The sequence below is a fragment of the Amphibalanus amphitrite genome, unplaced genomic scaffold (assembly GCF_019059575.1).
Source record: "Amphibalanus amphitrite isolate SeventyFive unplaced genomic scaffold, NRLGWU_Aamphi_draft 000603F_arrow, whole genome shotgun sequence".
NCBI lineage: Eukaryota > Metazoa > Arthropoda > Thecostraca > Balanomorpha > Balanidae > Amphibalanus > Amphibalanus amphitrite.
In genome coordinates this window covers 397,975-415,822 of record NW_024882097.1, presented here as the reverse complement: position 1 = coordinate 415,822, position 17,848 = coordinate 397,975, and the positions used below count along the sequence as shown (strand labels likewise).

At 47.8% G+C, this 17,848-nt stretch overlaps 2 protein-coding genes across 2 annotated transcripts; both read left to right on the top strand.

Annotated features, from left to right (window-relative positions):
- The first annotated feature begins 8,913 nt into the window (after positions 1–8,913).
- Positions 8,914–10,229, top strand: LOC122394637. Its single transcript, XM_043391646.1, has 3 exons — positions 8,914–9,090; positions 9,344–9,488; positions 9,859–10,229. The coding sequence occupies exons 1-3, from the start codon at positions 8,976–8,978 to the stop codon at positions 10,049–10,051; spliced, it is 453 nt and encodes a 150-aa protein (XP_043247581.1). The 5' UTR covers positions 8,914–8,975; the 3' UTR covers positions 10,052–10,229.
- Positions 10,230–14,729: 4,500 nt separating this feature from the next.
- Positions 14,730–17,396, top strand: LOC122394650. The gene is made up of 3 exons (XM_043391658.1): positions 14,730–15,042; positions 16,414–16,558; positions 16,900–17,396. Exons 1-3 carry the CDS (start codon positions 14,931–14,933, stop codon positions 17,090–17,092), a joined length of 450 nt encoding a protein of 149 aa, XP_043247593.1. The 5' UTR covers positions 14,730–14,930; the 3' UTR covers positions 17,093–17,396.
- Positions 17,397–17,848: the final 452 nt, after the last annotated feature.

The following is a 17,848-nucleotide window of genomic DNA, read 5'->3' as shown; positions in this document are numbered from 1 at the left end:
CACACACCCAGTCTGGAATCCATCACTGCACCGCAGAGTGACACTGACTATTTCGATCTACCCGACGCACATGTCCAGCCAAGTGTATCTCCCTCCCTCCCCCCCCCCCACCCTCCGTTATGACCGGTCCCTCCCCAGAACCCAGCCGCCGCTGGAGACCGCTCCCAACGCCCCATCTCCCCTCCCTGGGCCTCGGCACGGCCGACCTGTTTGTCTTAGCGCGCAGCTGCGTGCCCTCCAACTCTCCCTCTCTGCTCTCCCACCCTCCGCTATCGTCCCAACCGGTCGTAAGCTCCAATATTTGCTCAGCCGCGACAACACCTCGCTGACGGCGCCTCGTCTTTATCACCTCGGCGTATGCCGTCTAGTGGTGTTAGTTTCAGAAAATGTATGTCCAATGTCCGTCCAATTCCAATGCTTACGTCGATTTCCGTCCAAAATGTTTAAGCCAGCCATTTGTCCAAAGATGTCCGAAACCTACGCAATAGTTTACACTTAACACTGTTATCTATTTTTTATGTATTTTTTAGCAGCTTTAACCCTCGCATGTGTGCGGCGTTTTCCAGCTTCTAATGTGTAGGGGGGGGGGGGTCGGTTGGACTGCCCTTGCCGTTTGGCCCCTGATCGAGCTAGAGCTTCGCGGAAAAAACGAGCGTGTTGCCCGTGACGAGAGGAAGCCGATGATACCCAATTTTAAGGTCCTAGGTCATTGGTTGACCTTCCAGGTCAGGTCAATGACCCAAAGTCGGGAAAATCGGGACCTATTAGAAAGTCGTAAAGTGTGGCTGCTAAGGGGTTTTTCGGGGTGCTGATCACGAATATCGTGTTAGTTTTGATCACAGATGATGTCTTTAAGCATTTAGACCAGGTCGGGTCAGGTCAGGTCAGGTCAACCAGTAGGGGTTGTGACGGGTATTCGCAGTACGTGTCAACCACCTCTGACAGCTTCGTAACATGTTACGAAGGCACCAAAACTACTTCGTAAATGTTCAAATGGTTGCTAAATTCGAATTCAGCTCAAAAAACTAGCCTAGAAACATGTAAAACTCGAAAAAGTGAACCGAGGTCACCCGAGGTCACCAAAGGTCAATGACCTGACCTGACCTTCAGGTGACCTTGACACCCACCCTAATTCATGGGAGCAACATCAAATCACATGTTTGAACGTTTGAAACCACGAAAAGCTTGCAAACGCGCGGCTAATGCGAGCCGACATACGCGGAATCGCGATTCCGGCCAAACATGGTCTCGGAAAAGAGGTCACAGGTCAAAGGTCATTTGGGTCAGGGTCATGAAATTTTCAGGGTAGGTGTAAAATTGATCAATGCGAGGGTACTGAAAGTTTCGTCGCGATCGGCCGCTTTTTACGCGAGTTATTCGCGAAAAACCATGGGGGGGGTCCATCCGACCCCCCCCCCCCCTACACATGCGAGGGTTAATGTGTTAATCATCTCAAAGGCTGAACTTTCTATTCGCCAATCAGTGTTAACCACGATTGCTTTATAAAAATGCTGAGGTGTAGCAATGATTGTCCAAAGTTGTCCAAAGCCTGCGTCATTGTCCAACCGAATTCCGAATTGGACATTGGACAAAATAGGAATTCCACAGATTCAAGCTACGATTGACGCCACTAAATTGCCGTCTCACCCAATGCCGCCGCGCCCCGATGGAGGCCACTAGATACCCGCCCCTCTCCTACACGTGCCCGCCTGTTCTGGATCAGTTCGCACCATTACCTGCCGGGTAGAACTCGCGAGTTACGTCACGTGTCAGGTCATACCCGTCGTCGGGCCAGATATGGCTCGACGGGGACCACAGTTGCCAGGTCCTCCTGTGCACACGGCATGTACGGATCAGGTCACCCCGTCGGCCGTGGCCATGGCACGACGGGGACCACAGTTGCCAGGTCATCCTGTTCACACGGCATATACGGATCAGGTCACACCCGTCGGCCGTGGCCATGGCACGACGGGGACCACAGTTGCCAGGTCATCCTGTTCACACGGCATGTACGGATCAGGTCACACCCGTCGGCCGTGGCCATGACACGACGGGGACCACAGTTGCCAGGTCATCCTGTTCACACGGCATGTACAGATCAGGTCACACCCGTCGGCCGTGGCCATGACACGACGGGGACCACAGTTGCCAGGTCCTCCTGTGCACACGGCATATACGGATCAGGTCACACCCGTCGGCCGTGGCCATGGCACGACGGGGACCACAGTTGCCAGGTCATCCTGTTCACACGGCATGTACGGATCAGGTCACACCCGTCGGCCGTGGCCATGACACGACGGGGACCACAGTTGCCAGGTCCTCCTGTGCACACGGCATATATGTACGGATCAGGTCACACCCGTCGGCCGTGGCCATGACACGACGGGGACCACAGTTGCCAGGTCATCCTGTTCACACGGCATGTACGGATCAGGTCACACCCGTCGGCCGTGGCCATGACACGACGGGGACCACAGTTGCCAGGTCATCCTGTTCACACGGCATGTACGGATCAGGTCACACCCGTCGGCCGTGGCCATGGCACGACGGGGACCACAGTTGCCAGGTCATCCTGTTCACACGGCATGTACGGATCAGGTCACACCCGTCGGCCGTGGCCATGACACGACGGGGACCACAGTTGCCAGGTCCTCCTGTGCACACGGCATATACGGATCAGGTCACACCCGTCGGCCGTGGCCATGACACAACGGGGACCACAGTTGCCAGGTCCTCCTGTGCACACGGCATATACGGATCAGGTCACACCCGTCGGCCGTGGCCATGGCACGACGGGGACCACAGTTGCCAGGTCATCCTGTTCATACGGCATGTACGGATCAGGTCACACCCGTCGGCCGTGGCCATGACACGACGGGGACCACAGTTGCCAGGTCCTCCTGTGCACACGGCATATACGGATCAGGTCACACCCGTCGGCCGTGGCCATGGCACGACGGAGACCACAGTTGCCAGGTCATCCTGTTCACACGGCATGTACGGATCAGGTCACACCCGTCGGCCGTGGCCATGACACGACGGGGACCACAGTTGCCAGGTCATCCTGTTCACACGGCATGTACGGATCAGGTCACACCCGTCGGCCGTGGCCATGGCACGACGGGGACCACAGTTGCCAGGTCATCCTGTTCACACGGCATGTACGGATCAGGTCACACCCGTCGGCCGTGGCCATGACACGACGGGGACCACAGTTGCCAGGTCCTCCTGTGCACACGGCATATACGGATCAGGTCACACCCGTCGGCCGTGGCCATGACACAACGGGGACCACAGTTGCCAGGTCCTCCTGTGCACACGGCATATACGGATCAGGTCACACCCGTCGGCCGTGGCCATGGCACGACGGGGACCACAGTTGCCAGGTCATCCTGTTCATACGGCATGTACGGATCAGGTCACACCCGTCGGCCGTGGCCATGACACAACGGGGACCACAGTTGCCAGGTCCTCCTGTGCACAGGGCATATACGGATCAGGTCACACCCGTCGGCCGTGGCCATGGCACGACGGGGACCACAGTTGCCAGGTCATCCTGTTCATACGGCATGTACGGATCAGGTCACACCCGTCGGCCGTGGCCATGACACGACGGGGACCACAGTTGCCAGGTCCTCCTGTGCACACGGCATGTACGGATCAGGTCACACCCGTCGGCCGTGGCCATGGCACGACGGGGACCACAGTTGCCAGGTCATCCTGTTCACACGGCATGTACGGATCAGGTCACGCCCGTCGGCCGTGGCCATGACACGACGGGGACCACAGTTGCCAGGTCCTCCTGTGCACACGGCATATACGGATCAGGTCACACCCGTCGGCCGTGGCCATGACACGACGGGGACCACAGAGTGCCAGGGCCTCCTGTGCACACGGCATATACGGATCAGGTCACACCCGTCGGCCGTGGCCATGACACGACGGGGACCACAGTTGCCAGTTCCTCCTGTGCACACGGCATATACGGATCAGGTCACACCCGTCGGCCGTGGCCATGACACGACGGGGACCACAGTTGCCAGGTCCTCCTGTGCACACGGCATATACGGATCAGGTCACACCCGTCGGCCGTGGCCATGACACGACGGGGACCACAGTTGCCAGGTCATCCTGTTCACACGGCATGTACGGGTCAGGTCACACCCGTCGGCCGTGGCCATGACACGACGGGGACCACAGTTGCCAGGTCATCCTGTGCACACGGCCTATACGGATCAGGTCACACCCGTCGGCCGTGGCCATGTCACGACGAGTACCACAGATGCTGGCCTCTCTAGGCGCACGGTGTCGTGGTCAGCTAGATACCCGCCTCTCTCCGTCACGCCCACTTTTATAGCGCCCGTCGAACGGTCCCCCCCTATCCCGTCTCCTCGTGGCCGTTCTACCTAGATTCTCCCCCCCCCGCAGCCTATCGCTGCGCCCACCTGTCATCCTGCGTCCGTCTCCTGTCGCTCCGTTGATGTTGTCCTGTTATTCCGTACACCAAACCGAGCACTTATATCGCGTTCGTCGCGCGCGCCGCGCGAGAAACACTCCGCGCACCCCTTGTACACCGCGGCTCGGCTCACACTGCGCGTGTTATCGGCCGACCACGGCGGGGCCGCCGCGGTTCTGTTTGTTCTTCTCCACCCTTCTCGTTATCGCCCCCCCCCCCTCCCCCTCCCCCTTCCCTGGACCCCACTGGCTCGGTGTCGCGTCGTGTCACCTCGGCCCGCTAATCACGATTCAACGTCCCGTTAATGCTTGATTGGCCTAGCCATTGCGGAGTTACTTTATGTGGAACAATTTCGACACCCCTAAGTTGGCACGTGGCACGTGCCGTAACATTAACTAAGATGAAGAAAATCGGGCGAAATTCGGAGAAGAGGGAATAAGCCTACCAAATATGTATGACGTATTGTCAAACTGCTGTACCATTGCGAGGTAAATGACCACATAAAAGGTCGTACAAGCCAATCGGACTGGGCGTTTCAATACACACCGTACTTTACGCATTTTATTTTCGTTATTACCTAAAGGCTGCTTGACGTTTTTGGCTTTCAAGCATTTAAGACATTTTTTGTCCTCTCAGGTCCAGTAAGATTACCTCCAACTCGTGGGAATATGCACTTCAAGCCAACTAACACACCACACCCACGTGTGTCATATAATGCTGAGAGATGGCGTTCACTCGGCTAGCTCCTAACTTACGATAATTCTCTCGCTAGATGGCAGGCCTGATCCCAATGTCGCGGATCCCAATGTTAATTTCCACGAGACACCAATCCAGTGTTATATCATACATGTACTACCTATACTTGTGTTGGCGACGCTTTCGTTCGAATCTCCTTTCATGGTGTGGACTGTATTTAATCGCGCATCGCACAGCATTTGGTTGTTTGGTGACCGAGATCCAGGAGGAAAATGGTTTAATTGGAAAATTGGGAAAATAAATGTTATAACCTATCACGTTAGCCTAGTTAAGATACAACTAAATATTGGATACAGGATAGAGCGCCGGATGCCGACGACTAAGGAACCTCCTTCTTAGGAAGTATATTTGGACCTAATAAAAGAGCGCCGGATACCGACGGCAAAGGAACCCCCTTCTTAGGGAGTATGTTAGGGCCTAAAATATGAGAGCGCCGGATACCGACGCCAAAGGAACCCCCCTCTCAGGGAGTGTGTTAGGGCCTAAATATAGAGCGCCGGATGCCGACGACAAAGGAACCCCCTTCTTAGAGAGTTTTAGGAATGTTTTAGGATGAAAAAAGGATAGTCAGTAGACCTGGTCACCGGAACCGATACGCCTGCCGCATCTCCGTCGAATATCTCATCTGTGTGTAGACCGCGCACTGTTTCACTTCTCACTCGGGCTTCTCACACACTTTGTCTTCTAGTTCACTATATTTGGCGGACAAGGCAGCGAAACGTACCGGGAAGAGAGCGGGGCAGCGCAGTGTCCCCGTCGAAGTCGAAAGGTGAAGTGAGGGCCGGGAGTGTTTACAACTAGTTTATATACGGCGACAGGGGGTGAAACAAGACGCGTTGAGGACGGTCAGAGCACACAGAAAAGGCTAAAAATGGCCCGGGCGTCCAGCGCTCCACCCGGAAGACACACAAGCTGGGCGCGCACGTGCGTGCCCCACACAATGGCCCGGACCTGGGCCGGTCCTACGCAAACAGGGAGCCGCCCTGCCGCGCCGGCCGGCCAGCCGGGTCAGAGGGGACGCCAGCGTCCCGCGACCGCGGACGGCGCTCGGCTCGGCGGCGCGGCGGCGGTTCGGCTCAGCAGCGCTGAGTCTGTCGCCCGTACCGCCTTGCATAGGTGCAATTTGTCGGCAACACTTGTGTCTACAGAGATACATCGGACACAATAGATCAATTTGCACAACCGGGTGTACATATGTTTAGTTCCTATGGATGACATCTTATGCTCATGTCGACCTATTTCTAAGGGTGAAATCCCATATTGGACTAAGGCCAAATTTTCCTACATCTCTGTTCATGTATGGATCTTTTTCTTTTATTTCTATTGCTTGCTACTGCCTGCTACTGCTTGCTACTGGAAAAAGAGAATCGTGCGCGAAGCAATAGAAATAAAAGAAAAAGAAAAAGATCCATACATGAACAGAGACTTAGGAAAATTTGGCCTTAGTCCAATATGGGATTTCACCCTTAGAAATAGGTCGACATGAGCATAAGATGTCATCCATAGGAACTAAACATATGTACACCCGGTTGTGCAAATTGATCTATTGTGTCCGATGTATCTCTGTAGACACAAGTATAGGTAGTAGGTATCCATATAGAAGATTGGTTGCACTACTTGTTATGTAGAGGAACATGCAAGCTAAAAGACCGTGTCAGTTTTTTGGCAAGTGATATATTTTTGAAAAATGTAACCCGTCTAGGGAATAATTTTGGTGTGTGGTTGGTTTTTCAAATATGTAATTGTTTTTATTTTGTCCAGTGACCAAGGGTGAGCAACATCATCCGAAATATATGGACTTGTGAGTTATATATTATTATCCCAGAGAATAATCCGAAAAGTGACTATACATAACTAATTTCCTGAGAAAAAATGACTTTAAAACAACAAATTTCAACTCTATCTGTAAGAATTTACGAGTTTGACACTTGCTGACACGATTTCTAATGGTCATGCTAGGCTAGTCAGAAATAACCTAAATTTGATGTTATACTCTCAAACTCTAGGCGCAGAAAGGGTTAGTGGATGCGCTGCAAGCATGACGGCTTTGTACAGTTTCAAGACTTGTCATGGCCTTGTATCTCGAGCTTGCCTTGAATCCAAAGCCAAGTCATCATCAACAATGCATGCCACTCATGCGAAGTTGTTCATAACTACACCTTTTTTCCTTCAGTTGAATTGGAGTTGGAGAAAAGGTTGGAGCTCAATTTGAAAGGATGCATTTCAATTTGAAAGAGGCATCAATTCAAATTGAATGACATCTTTTCCAAATTGAAATGCATCTTTTCTTCAAACTGAACTCCAACTTATTCAAACTGCAGGAAAGAAGGTGTACATACATAGATGTATAAGAGACGGCCGATTAGGACCTCGCCAACACTCGGAGCTCGTGCTCATATCTTATTTATAATTACAATTGAACGGGAGGCATCCACAGTTGCTCCTCTGATTGCTGCTCAGCTCGTCGGGAGGCGGCGGCGGCGCGGAGTTCAAAGTGGTTACGTTCACTGTCTATATACTCTGTGTTGAGTTGTCCGGATGGTCACAGCTCGGTTTTTGCGTTTTTTTTTTTGTCTGTTTTGCCATCTCACTCACCCACCACTGATATTTCTTATATGCTTTTACACATACGATACTCGTAAATATGTCGGGTATTTCCACTACATGCCTTTTTCCCAGTAGGTTCCCAAGATTTCCCTTTAGTTGGGAAATTTTTCCGGGGGAGGACACACACGACAGGGATTAGCAATGTGGAGACACTATTACGCCTTGTGGGGGGGGGGGGGGCAGCGGCAGCAGCCCAATAGCAGAGCGTTCTCTATGGGGACTTGTTTAAACCTTTATGCTTTTTTACCGTGTACGTACATAACTTTGGGGTTGAATGCACCAATAGCCCTGTTTGTACTCTGTACATACAGCTACGGGTTTTTCCTATGAGGGGCTTGGGGTGTGGGTGTCACGCAATGTTTTTTTTCCACAGAGTCGTCAAATTGTGTCGTTAATGTTTGCTGGCAGCTCGAAGGAGGAGCGAAAAAAAATGTTTAAAAACGATTCAGCCTTTTAGTGTGTGAGCGTAACGCTCCAGCTAAAATCACGTTTTTGAATTTCAGAATGGAGCGGTCGTGATGTGATAGGCCGCGATGATTCCATCCAGGACGCCAGAGTCATTTTGACCCCACGCTCCAACCGCCTTACGTATGCCCACTGCAGGCTCCGCATATATATCGAGGAAGCCCTACAGTTGTTTAAAGAAAAAAGGAAAAAAGATATGAAGTCGAGCAATAGCGCTCAAAAGCAAGGATCAACACATGACGCCGTTACACATAATGGCTGATAGCGGCTTTTCCAGCACAACAGCAGCGGTACAAAACAAAGCGGGGCAAGTGGCCACGCAGATCACTATCTCACACGATGTCGCTCCTGTTTTTAGCCGTCTTCAACCGCACTTATTTTAGCCGTCAGATATGGTACTAATGGAGGGACTTGTGGGTTTTGAACATCGAAGTTGTAATACGACCTAGTCTTTTTTAGAAATGCCACTCAATGTCACACTCACACACTCACACTCACCTTAAGCCTCTATTTCTGTATCCCAGATAATCTCTCTTAGCTAAAAACGTCTCGAAAATCCCAACAAAACTTGTGACTTCGATATCTCTGGAGGTATATAAGGGCGACGTCGCTTTGCTGAGGTCACACTATCTCCGAGAGAACCTGTGGTATCGTATCGATAAGTTGCAGTAGTGCAGTATCGGCTGCAATCATGTTGTTCTATTTGTTTGTGGCGCTTGTGGCCATCCATTCTGTCTCGGCGGCCGACGAGCCGATGGATCTCAAAAGAGTGCAAAGAGGAGCACTGTACATCAGGCTGCCAGCACGTAAGTTAAGACTGAAGTGTGTATAGTTTGTCGATTGGGGATGTTTTTCATATGATTCGCCGAGCTTATTTTCTCGCCAACTTGCTTCACATGGTACTTGTTCTCGCTTACGTGAACATTTTCTCACTTTTTCTCGCTTACGATTTAGTGTTTTAATTGGCATGAAAATGCTTTTTGCCATTAGTTGTCTTGATAACAGCGTACCGGATGTAAATTACATGCATGGTTTAACGGAAAAACGATTCGTTTTTAGCATACTCAAGCAACATGTCGCAGTGTCACGACACTCAAACGGATGAGTACTACAACGAAGGGGACTTTTGGTCATCCAAGTACTCGGGATGCAAGCTCAGCACCTGCGTCAACATCAATGGCGTTCTGAACGTAGAACGCTACTCGTAAGTTGTCTCTTATCATTGGCATACACTTCATGCATCATAAAAAATTGCCGCGGTAAACAAGGTGCCATACACAAGAGCAAATGGTTAAAATTTTGTCAAAGCAGTGGCAGTCTTATGAATACTCTAATGACTCGCATTAAAGGAGAGCTGGCCAAAAATGTCCAAGGTGAAGAGCTTTAGGTAAATGTCTTATTTGCTCAATATATGTATTTAAGATGTAGCAATATAAATGGTTGGTTTCCTGTTACCGATTCAATATTGCATCAAGATGTTTTAACTTATCAGCGAAGTTGAGAAGTGGTTAAGTGGTAGCAAGTACGCACATACGCACCACGCAGCGCACTGAAACGTCTGTTTTCCTTTGCAGTTGCCCGCGAATCACCAGAAATGTGGATTACAACATGATGAGACAGGAGAACTACTTCTGCCACCAAGCCTGGGGCAACCGGAACAAGGCATTTCCCCTCTGCTGTCCCAGTCTTGCCTGCAGACACTATGTGAAGGGGAGGATGATGCCGCTGCCCAAGCACATGTATCCCTACAAGAAGATCGAAAGCTAGATTTTGTTGCATCGCGCTGCTGCTTCAGCAATATAAGATTATTGTCAGGAATGGGAAAAGTCCCTAGCTAAGGTTACTGCTAGGAATATGTCTCTTGCGTGTGCACGAGAAGCTCTTATTGGCTAATGTGTGTATGCTTCTAATGATAAGGTCAATACATGAAATTGCTTCTCATAAATATTTTGATGGCTTGTTATGAGTATAGGTATGAAATATAGAAGCATATCGCTTACATCGAATATGTAACGACGTAAATATTCTTACTAGCATGGAATGAAAATCTAAAGGCCAAGGCTGCGGGAGACTGTTGTCTCATTAGTATCAGGCATTTTGCAGATTGCTTAGGCATTTTGCAAGAGCTCTACGCTCATACATGCTGTTGTCATACCTAGATCACGTGCCATCAACTATCAATGAATAAGAGGAATGAGTAATGACATGACTTATGGGCTTCCACTTTTTCTACGCTGCGTTGAATATACACGGTTTCAAGATTTAACTGCAGTTTAATTTGTTTCCCTCTGTTGATAACACGCAGACCGGCACACTTAACTGGCCGCCATACTTAGCACACTTCAACATGTTCATGCATTTTTCAGCAGAATTATGGATTTTAATACCCAGGTCGCTCAAGGTGAGGTCACCAGGTCACGTCAAGTGATCTTACCTCAGAAAAATTAGAATGCTTTTCCGCATAGCTGCATCGACTGAACGATCGCTTTGAAGCTCTCAGCGATCGATAAATATGACAGTGCGTATAAAATGTATATCTTTGAGTCTTGATATCGGTGACCTAAGGACAGGTCAGTTTTGCACCCTCTCCATTATAAGTCATTGGAAGAAAAGTGCAAAAGGTGCCTGTTTCGGACGAACGTTGAACTTATGAGGCATGCTAGAGCGATGGAAACGTCTTAAGGCTGAAGCAGACTCTTTCTGCATGCAGGAAATTGCATCAATCACATGCGGGAGGTGTGGGCGATTGATGCGAGCGTGCTTCCATGTATTCGAATAGGCTCTCGCATGCGATTTCCTGACTACGGAAAGAGTCTGTTTCAGGCTTTAGATGTGTTCGGCTCGACGATACGGATCGACTGGTCTGCAACATGATTTTTCCTGGTCAGGTCATGATCTTGACTCGATCGTGAGATTTTTAAAATGGCCTTTCAAGGTCAAATTAGGGAGAGAAAGGGAAAGAGAGAGAGGGGGGAGAGAGATACCTATTCTTATATGTATTTACAGACAGGGAGTCCAAAAAAGACATATGCACTTAATAAGGTAGGTATGTACTCGTCGCATATATCGCCATTATAGCATCATCGCATCATCGCATCATCGCATCATCGCATTAACCCATTCGACGCGTCTTGACGACAGGACACAATGCTGGTAGAGCAATTTGTTGTCTTTCTTTAGTCAAAAGCTATGCAAGAAAAAAACATATTTTGATAAAAAAAAACGGTTATTTAAGAGTTTTTGCTCTCTGGAGACTAAACCGTTGTTCTTGGGTCAAATCCGATGTCAAAATCAAATTTTCTCCCGAGTTATGCGCCGTTTTGTAAAAAAATGAAATAGACAAACTTTAATCTTCGATGACCTCCATTGACCTGATCTCTGACCCGACCTAAAGAAATGAGGACAAAAAAAGACTAATTATATTCATGATATTTGACGCTCTTTTGAATGCCGCCTGCTCCGTGTTGTAACTGCGTGACCCTTAAGCCGAGTTAGGTGTGTGTGTGGGGGGGGGGTCAACCACCCCCGGCCCCGGCGCGGTTGGCGCCGAGTATCGTCCCGGGGCGGAGTATGACCAATGACCATAATTATCCAATCACATGACTAGATTTGCTTTTGAATTTATGCACCTTTTGTGATCTAGCCTAGCTTACACAACTACCTTTGATTTAGAAATACGAAGCACATATAGGCTCCCTTCCCGCAGGATACATATGTACGTTTACCATATATTTATAAGCGTGCATACCATTAGTGCGGCATACCCCCTACACACAATAAAGTGGATCACTGGGTAGGTATTCCATTATTGGCTTGATGTGAATCGTGAAACTATTCTCTCACAATATGATATACAGGAATTTTAAGTCTCTACTCAATGAACCATTGAACTATAAAATAATCCAATTCTGCACACCAATCTAAATTCAGTTCTAAAATCTACAAATTACAGCTGAAGATTACAAGTCGCAAGCTTAGCTCTCCTTTTAGAAACATGATTTTCCAGTCACATGGCGGAGGGACATTTAGGACGAATTAACACATCCCGCTACGTCCAAAATCGATAAAGTATTAACGCTTTCGTTTTAACCCTATTCCTGGCGGGGGGCCTCAGGAGCCCCCCTGAGGTTTTTTGGTTATTTCTCCCAAACGCGTTGAGCTAGGAAGCTCAAATTTTCTGACTTTTCCTAAAAGGCTTCTACGCAACATGTCTGAAAATTTTGAGTTGATCTGACCTCAGGTCAGGTCACCAGAGGCGGTTTGGTGACCCTACCTCAGAAAAGTTTGCAATCACGCCAGAGCTAGAGTTTTTGACCGATCAATTTCTTCTCTTCAGGCTTTAGTTAAGGTACCAGTATGTGCAATTTGTATATCTCGGAATTTTGATATCGGTGACCTAAGGTAGGGTCAGTTTCGCGACCTCCCCATTATAAGTCAATCGGGGAAAAATCAACTCCCTGTTTTTACCACTAAAACGGGCCGGAATGGCCCCATATACCATACATGACTTCATATACGATCAACCTTCACTACCTTGAGGTCTGTTTTGCTGTTGGGCAGCTGTGAGGTCATGTGACGTCATCAAAGGTCACCAAAGGTTTTTGGCCAATAACTCCGTACAGGAACAAGATACAGACGCGTGGATGGTCTCATTGTGTTCAGCTCGTCAAGACGCATCGAATGTTATACATGATGACCTCGAGGTCACGTGACCTGAGGTCAACCTTTGACCTTGACCTTTCGAGGTCAACATATATATCATTCGATGCGGATTGATGAGAGGATCACGATGATGCCCTTAGTTTGTTCCTATATTGACTAGTTCGAAAGCTATTCGAGAAAAACTCTCTCCATACCTAGCGCCGCCATTTTGACTTTTTGACCCCTGTGACGTCATCTTTGACCTGACCTGAAAATGACCTTTGTAAAAATTGTAGATCTTGACCGTGCGTATCCGATGCCGTTTACCGTTTGTCGCTGCGATGTGTAGTTTTTTAGATCTGAAGGGGGGGCCGAATCGGCCCCCCCCGCCAGTTTCTTGTCCCGGCGGAGCCCGCCAGGAATAGGGTTAACACGCGCACCGACGGGGGGGGGCGGAATATCCCCCCCTGAGGTTTTTCGCGAATAGCGGGAAAACCGCGGCGCTACCGCGAAATTTGGTACGACTATTCTCTCATCAATTTTACACATGGTGTGCAAGTTTGAACCTCCTAACTTTTAAGGTCAGGTCACCAGGTCACTTTGAATGACCCAACCTCAAGTCACTTTTTTGCAACTTTGTCACCGTGCCAGAGCTACAGTAGATGTCGGAGGCCTTTGAAAGTCGCAGGATGTTATAAGGTCATTATTAGCTACAATTTGTATATCTCGGAATTTTGATATCGATGACCTAAGGTCAGGTCAATTTCTCGACCTCCCCATTATAAGTCAATGGGGGAAAAATCAACTCCCTGTTTTTACCACTAAAACGGGTCGGAATGGACCCATAAACCATAAATGACCTCATATACGATCAACCTTCACAACCTTGAGGTCTGTTTTGCTGTTGGGCAGCTGTAAGGTCATGTGACGTCATCAAAGATCACCAGCGGTTTTTTTGACAATAACTCCGTACAGGAACAAGATACAGCCACGCGTATGGTCTCATTGTGTTCAGCTCGTCAAGGCGCATCGAATGATATACATGATGACCTCGAGGTCACGTGACCTGAGGTCAACCTTTGACCTTGACCTTTCGAGGTCAACATATATGTCATTCGATGCGGATTGACGAGAGGATCACGATGCTGCCCTTAGTTTGTTCCTATATTGACTAGTTCGAAAGCTATTCGAAAAAAAAAACTCTCTCCATACCTAGCGCCGCCATTTTGACTTTTTGACCCCTGTGACGTCATCTTTGACCTGACCTGAAAATGACCTGAGTAAAAATTGTAGACCTTGTCTGTGCGTATCCCTTGCCGTTTACCGCTTGTCGCTATCTTGCTTCGTTCTCGAGATCTCAGGGGGGGCGGTCATCCGCCCCCCCCCCCCCCCGTCGGTACGAAGTTAGCGCAGACCCCCGTCGGTGCGCGGGTTAAAAAAAAACGCTTAGCAGCGTTAATGAAAAAAGGGATGTTTACCTGCACACCAGAACATTACAAAGCAATATTCATGGGTATTTTGAATATTGGAAAACCTCTTCGGGACTATGCCCCATTCCTCCGCCCTTCTTAAACCGTCCCATACCTCCTTTCTGGCCTCACCAATGCTGCTACCAATGACGAGCCCACGTCTATACGCATTTGAGTGGAAAATAACAGCGTATTAGGTACGTTGTTTATCTTCCCAAAAAGTTTGTTCGGTTTTCTTCGTTTTCTCTAACCATGGAATGCCAATACTTATAACAGAGAACAGTCGCAGTGGTCACCGTCATTGTTTTGACACAACTGCTCATTTTTGGGGACAGGTTCGCGACGCCGAGAGCAGATTAAAGTCCACTCTCCAGAAGCATGGATAATCCTCTCATCCCAAAATGTCCCCGTAAATCCCAACCGCCACCTAAAAACAGTGCACAGTGTGATCGTATATAAGACGATTCAGCGCCACTGCAATCATAACCCAACCAGAGAGGCTCCTGTGCACACCCTAGCACCGTGAATTTGATACCATGCTGTTCTATTTGCTGCTCACGCTCACGGTGCATCAGTCGGCCGCGGCTGACGAGCCGATGGACCTAACAAGAGTCTCCAGAGGAGCGCTGTATATCCGCCTGCCCGCATGTGAGTCCTCCCAATGTTTGTGTTGTAGGTATGGCAGTTGATACTCGTATATTTTAATTGATTTAATTGATTTGATTGATATTTAATTGATTTATTGAAGTATATTTCTATGTCTCTGAGTATAAAAAATTGTTTCCTACATGCCGGGGTATGTCTTAAGCACAGCACGAGCCGGGCAGTAAAACTATGACCAAGAAACTGTCGGTGTCAAAATGCCATGTTATTTGATAGGCCGGGCAGGAAACAAAAGTTTACTGCCCGAGCCCAGGGCAATGACCTCTTAACTACAGTTTATCGCATTAGCCCAGAGGTATGATTGACAGGGAATGTATAATTGACATCATTATTGCATATTTGCCGCGTAAAATTAGAAAAGTAACATTTTTTGGTAAAAAATATCTGCTCTGCTTATCAAGGCTTTTGAAATATTTTGCATTGGTTACAAAGCCGAAATTATGTTAAGATATGCGCCTAATAATCGAAATCCGTTATCGCTTGTTATCTTATCTTCGTTTTATATGTCCACTGAGACCTTGGGCCTAAGTTATTGCGTTATCATTTGACAGTTGTAGTCCTTTCCTCGAAACAAACATGTAAAATATGGAAAATATAATGTATTTCACGAAAGTTCAACAAATAGGGCATCAACAAAGTACGATTACATAAATAAAGAAAAGATTCTTGCAAGAGCACTGGAAAATTTACGTTTAATCACTAGGATTATTATACCTTCTTCTTGTTCTTATGTGGTGGCAAATTATTCATGTATTATGTTCCTTGGATATCCAGTTGTTGTGCCATTCTGAGTTGATATTTTCAGACGCGATTCTTTTTGAAGTAAGGTGTTTTGAAGCATTTTCTTCTATAAATTTCCTTTAAAGCTTTATCCACAGCAGTAGCGCAATCACTGTTAGGAAATTATGGACAAAACAATTTAATAAAAGTATCACCAAAACCTGTCGAAACTACTTAGCAGGTATGCGGCATGTAGGAAAAATCTTACTGACCTCAGCCGTACGAAATTATTTGGAAACTCGGTTTGCAAAATTTGACTCCGGCCCTCGTGCTTCGCACTCGGGCCTACGTCAATTCTACAAACCTCGTTTCCAAATAATTTCGTCGGCCCGGTCAGTAATATATATTGATAGATTTAGGTAGTTTTAAACATTGTACCAGAACCGTTACATTAAATCCATGCTTGGATGTAGTAATCCATGCATACATGAGTACGTAAATGTACAAAATAACATACCGTGTAAAACATTCGTGGAACCTAAATAACACCGACAAACAAACAGAAAAGAAGCAAAACGTACCATTCATGTAAAATTATGTCCATGAAGTGAATTGTGTTTATTTTGTTGTTTCCAGCCTACTCCAGCAACATGAGCCAGTGCCACGACACACAGACCAACAAGTACTACAACGAGGGTGACCTGTGGTCTTCTGCCTACTCGGACTGCAAGCTCAACACGTGCGTCAACATTAACGGCGTCCTACACGTCGAACGATACTCGTGAGTTCATAGCGGTGGGCACAATTTGAGTACTTTTTCACAGAGGTCGATATGCCTAACTGCCTACACATACCACAATGGCAAGACCGTGAAAATGACTATGGGTAGTTCAAAAGTGAATGGACGGGGTGATTAAATGTCTAATGATGCGACTTGTGTGTTTAGGCGTGCAAATCACTGCAAGCATGGATAGAAATACGCATGCTTTGTTCACCGCATTTGTGCTGTTATTATGTAACAATCGTGGCATCAGCGAGTTTTATCTGGGCAGTCTTTGCCGTAAAAATAAAAAGAAGCCTATATTTGTGTAAATTGACGTACATCCATTGTTTCAACCTCAGGTGTCCGGTGATCACAAAGAACGTGGACTTCGACATGATGAGGCGCGAGAACTACTTCTGCCACCACGCCTGGGGCAACCGGAACAAGGCGTTTCCCTTCTGCTGTCCCAGTCTCGCCTGCAGACACTATGTGAAGGGAAGGATGATGCCGCTGCCCAAGCACATGTATCCCTACAAGAAGATCGAAAGCTAGATCCAAAACATCTGAAGGAAGTCTATCGATGTGTCATTTTCATTCTGTTTCCTGCAAAGCCAAAGTAAAAGTGTTTTAAAATAGAAGTTGAATGTAAGCAACACGCGATGTGAATGAGTGAGAGTTATGATGTGACATGTGTTTAGCTATACATAAATGTTATGCTTCGAAAATTGATCCTCTTGCCTCAGTATAAGTGCCGATTTGAATGAATCTCTACTCTGTAGTTCTTAAACAGATACAAGCGAATATGTGTACGATTACATGCCATACCGGATGTGTTTAAAGAAATTAAAATAAGCAAGTTTTTATTTAAATTGGCCGCACTGTTTTCATTGTTACATTTTTAACACGCGCACCGACGGGGGTCTGCGCCAACTTAGTACCGACGGGGGGGGGGGCGGATGACCGCCCCCCCCCTGAGATCTCGAGAACGAAGCAAGATAGCGATAAGCGGTAAACGGCATCGGATACGCACGGACAAGGTCTACAATTTTTACAAAGGTCATTTTCAGGTCAGGTCAAAGATGACGTCACAGGGGTCAAAAAAGTCAAAATGGCGGCGCTAGATACGGAGAGTTTTTCTCGAATAACTTTCGAATTAGTCAAGATAGGAACAAACTAAGGGCATCATCGTGATCCTCTCGTCAATCCGCATCGAATGATATACATATAGTGTAATATGTTGACCTCGAAAGGTCAAGGTCAAAGTTTGACCTCAGGTCACGTGACCTCGAGGTCATCATGTATATCATT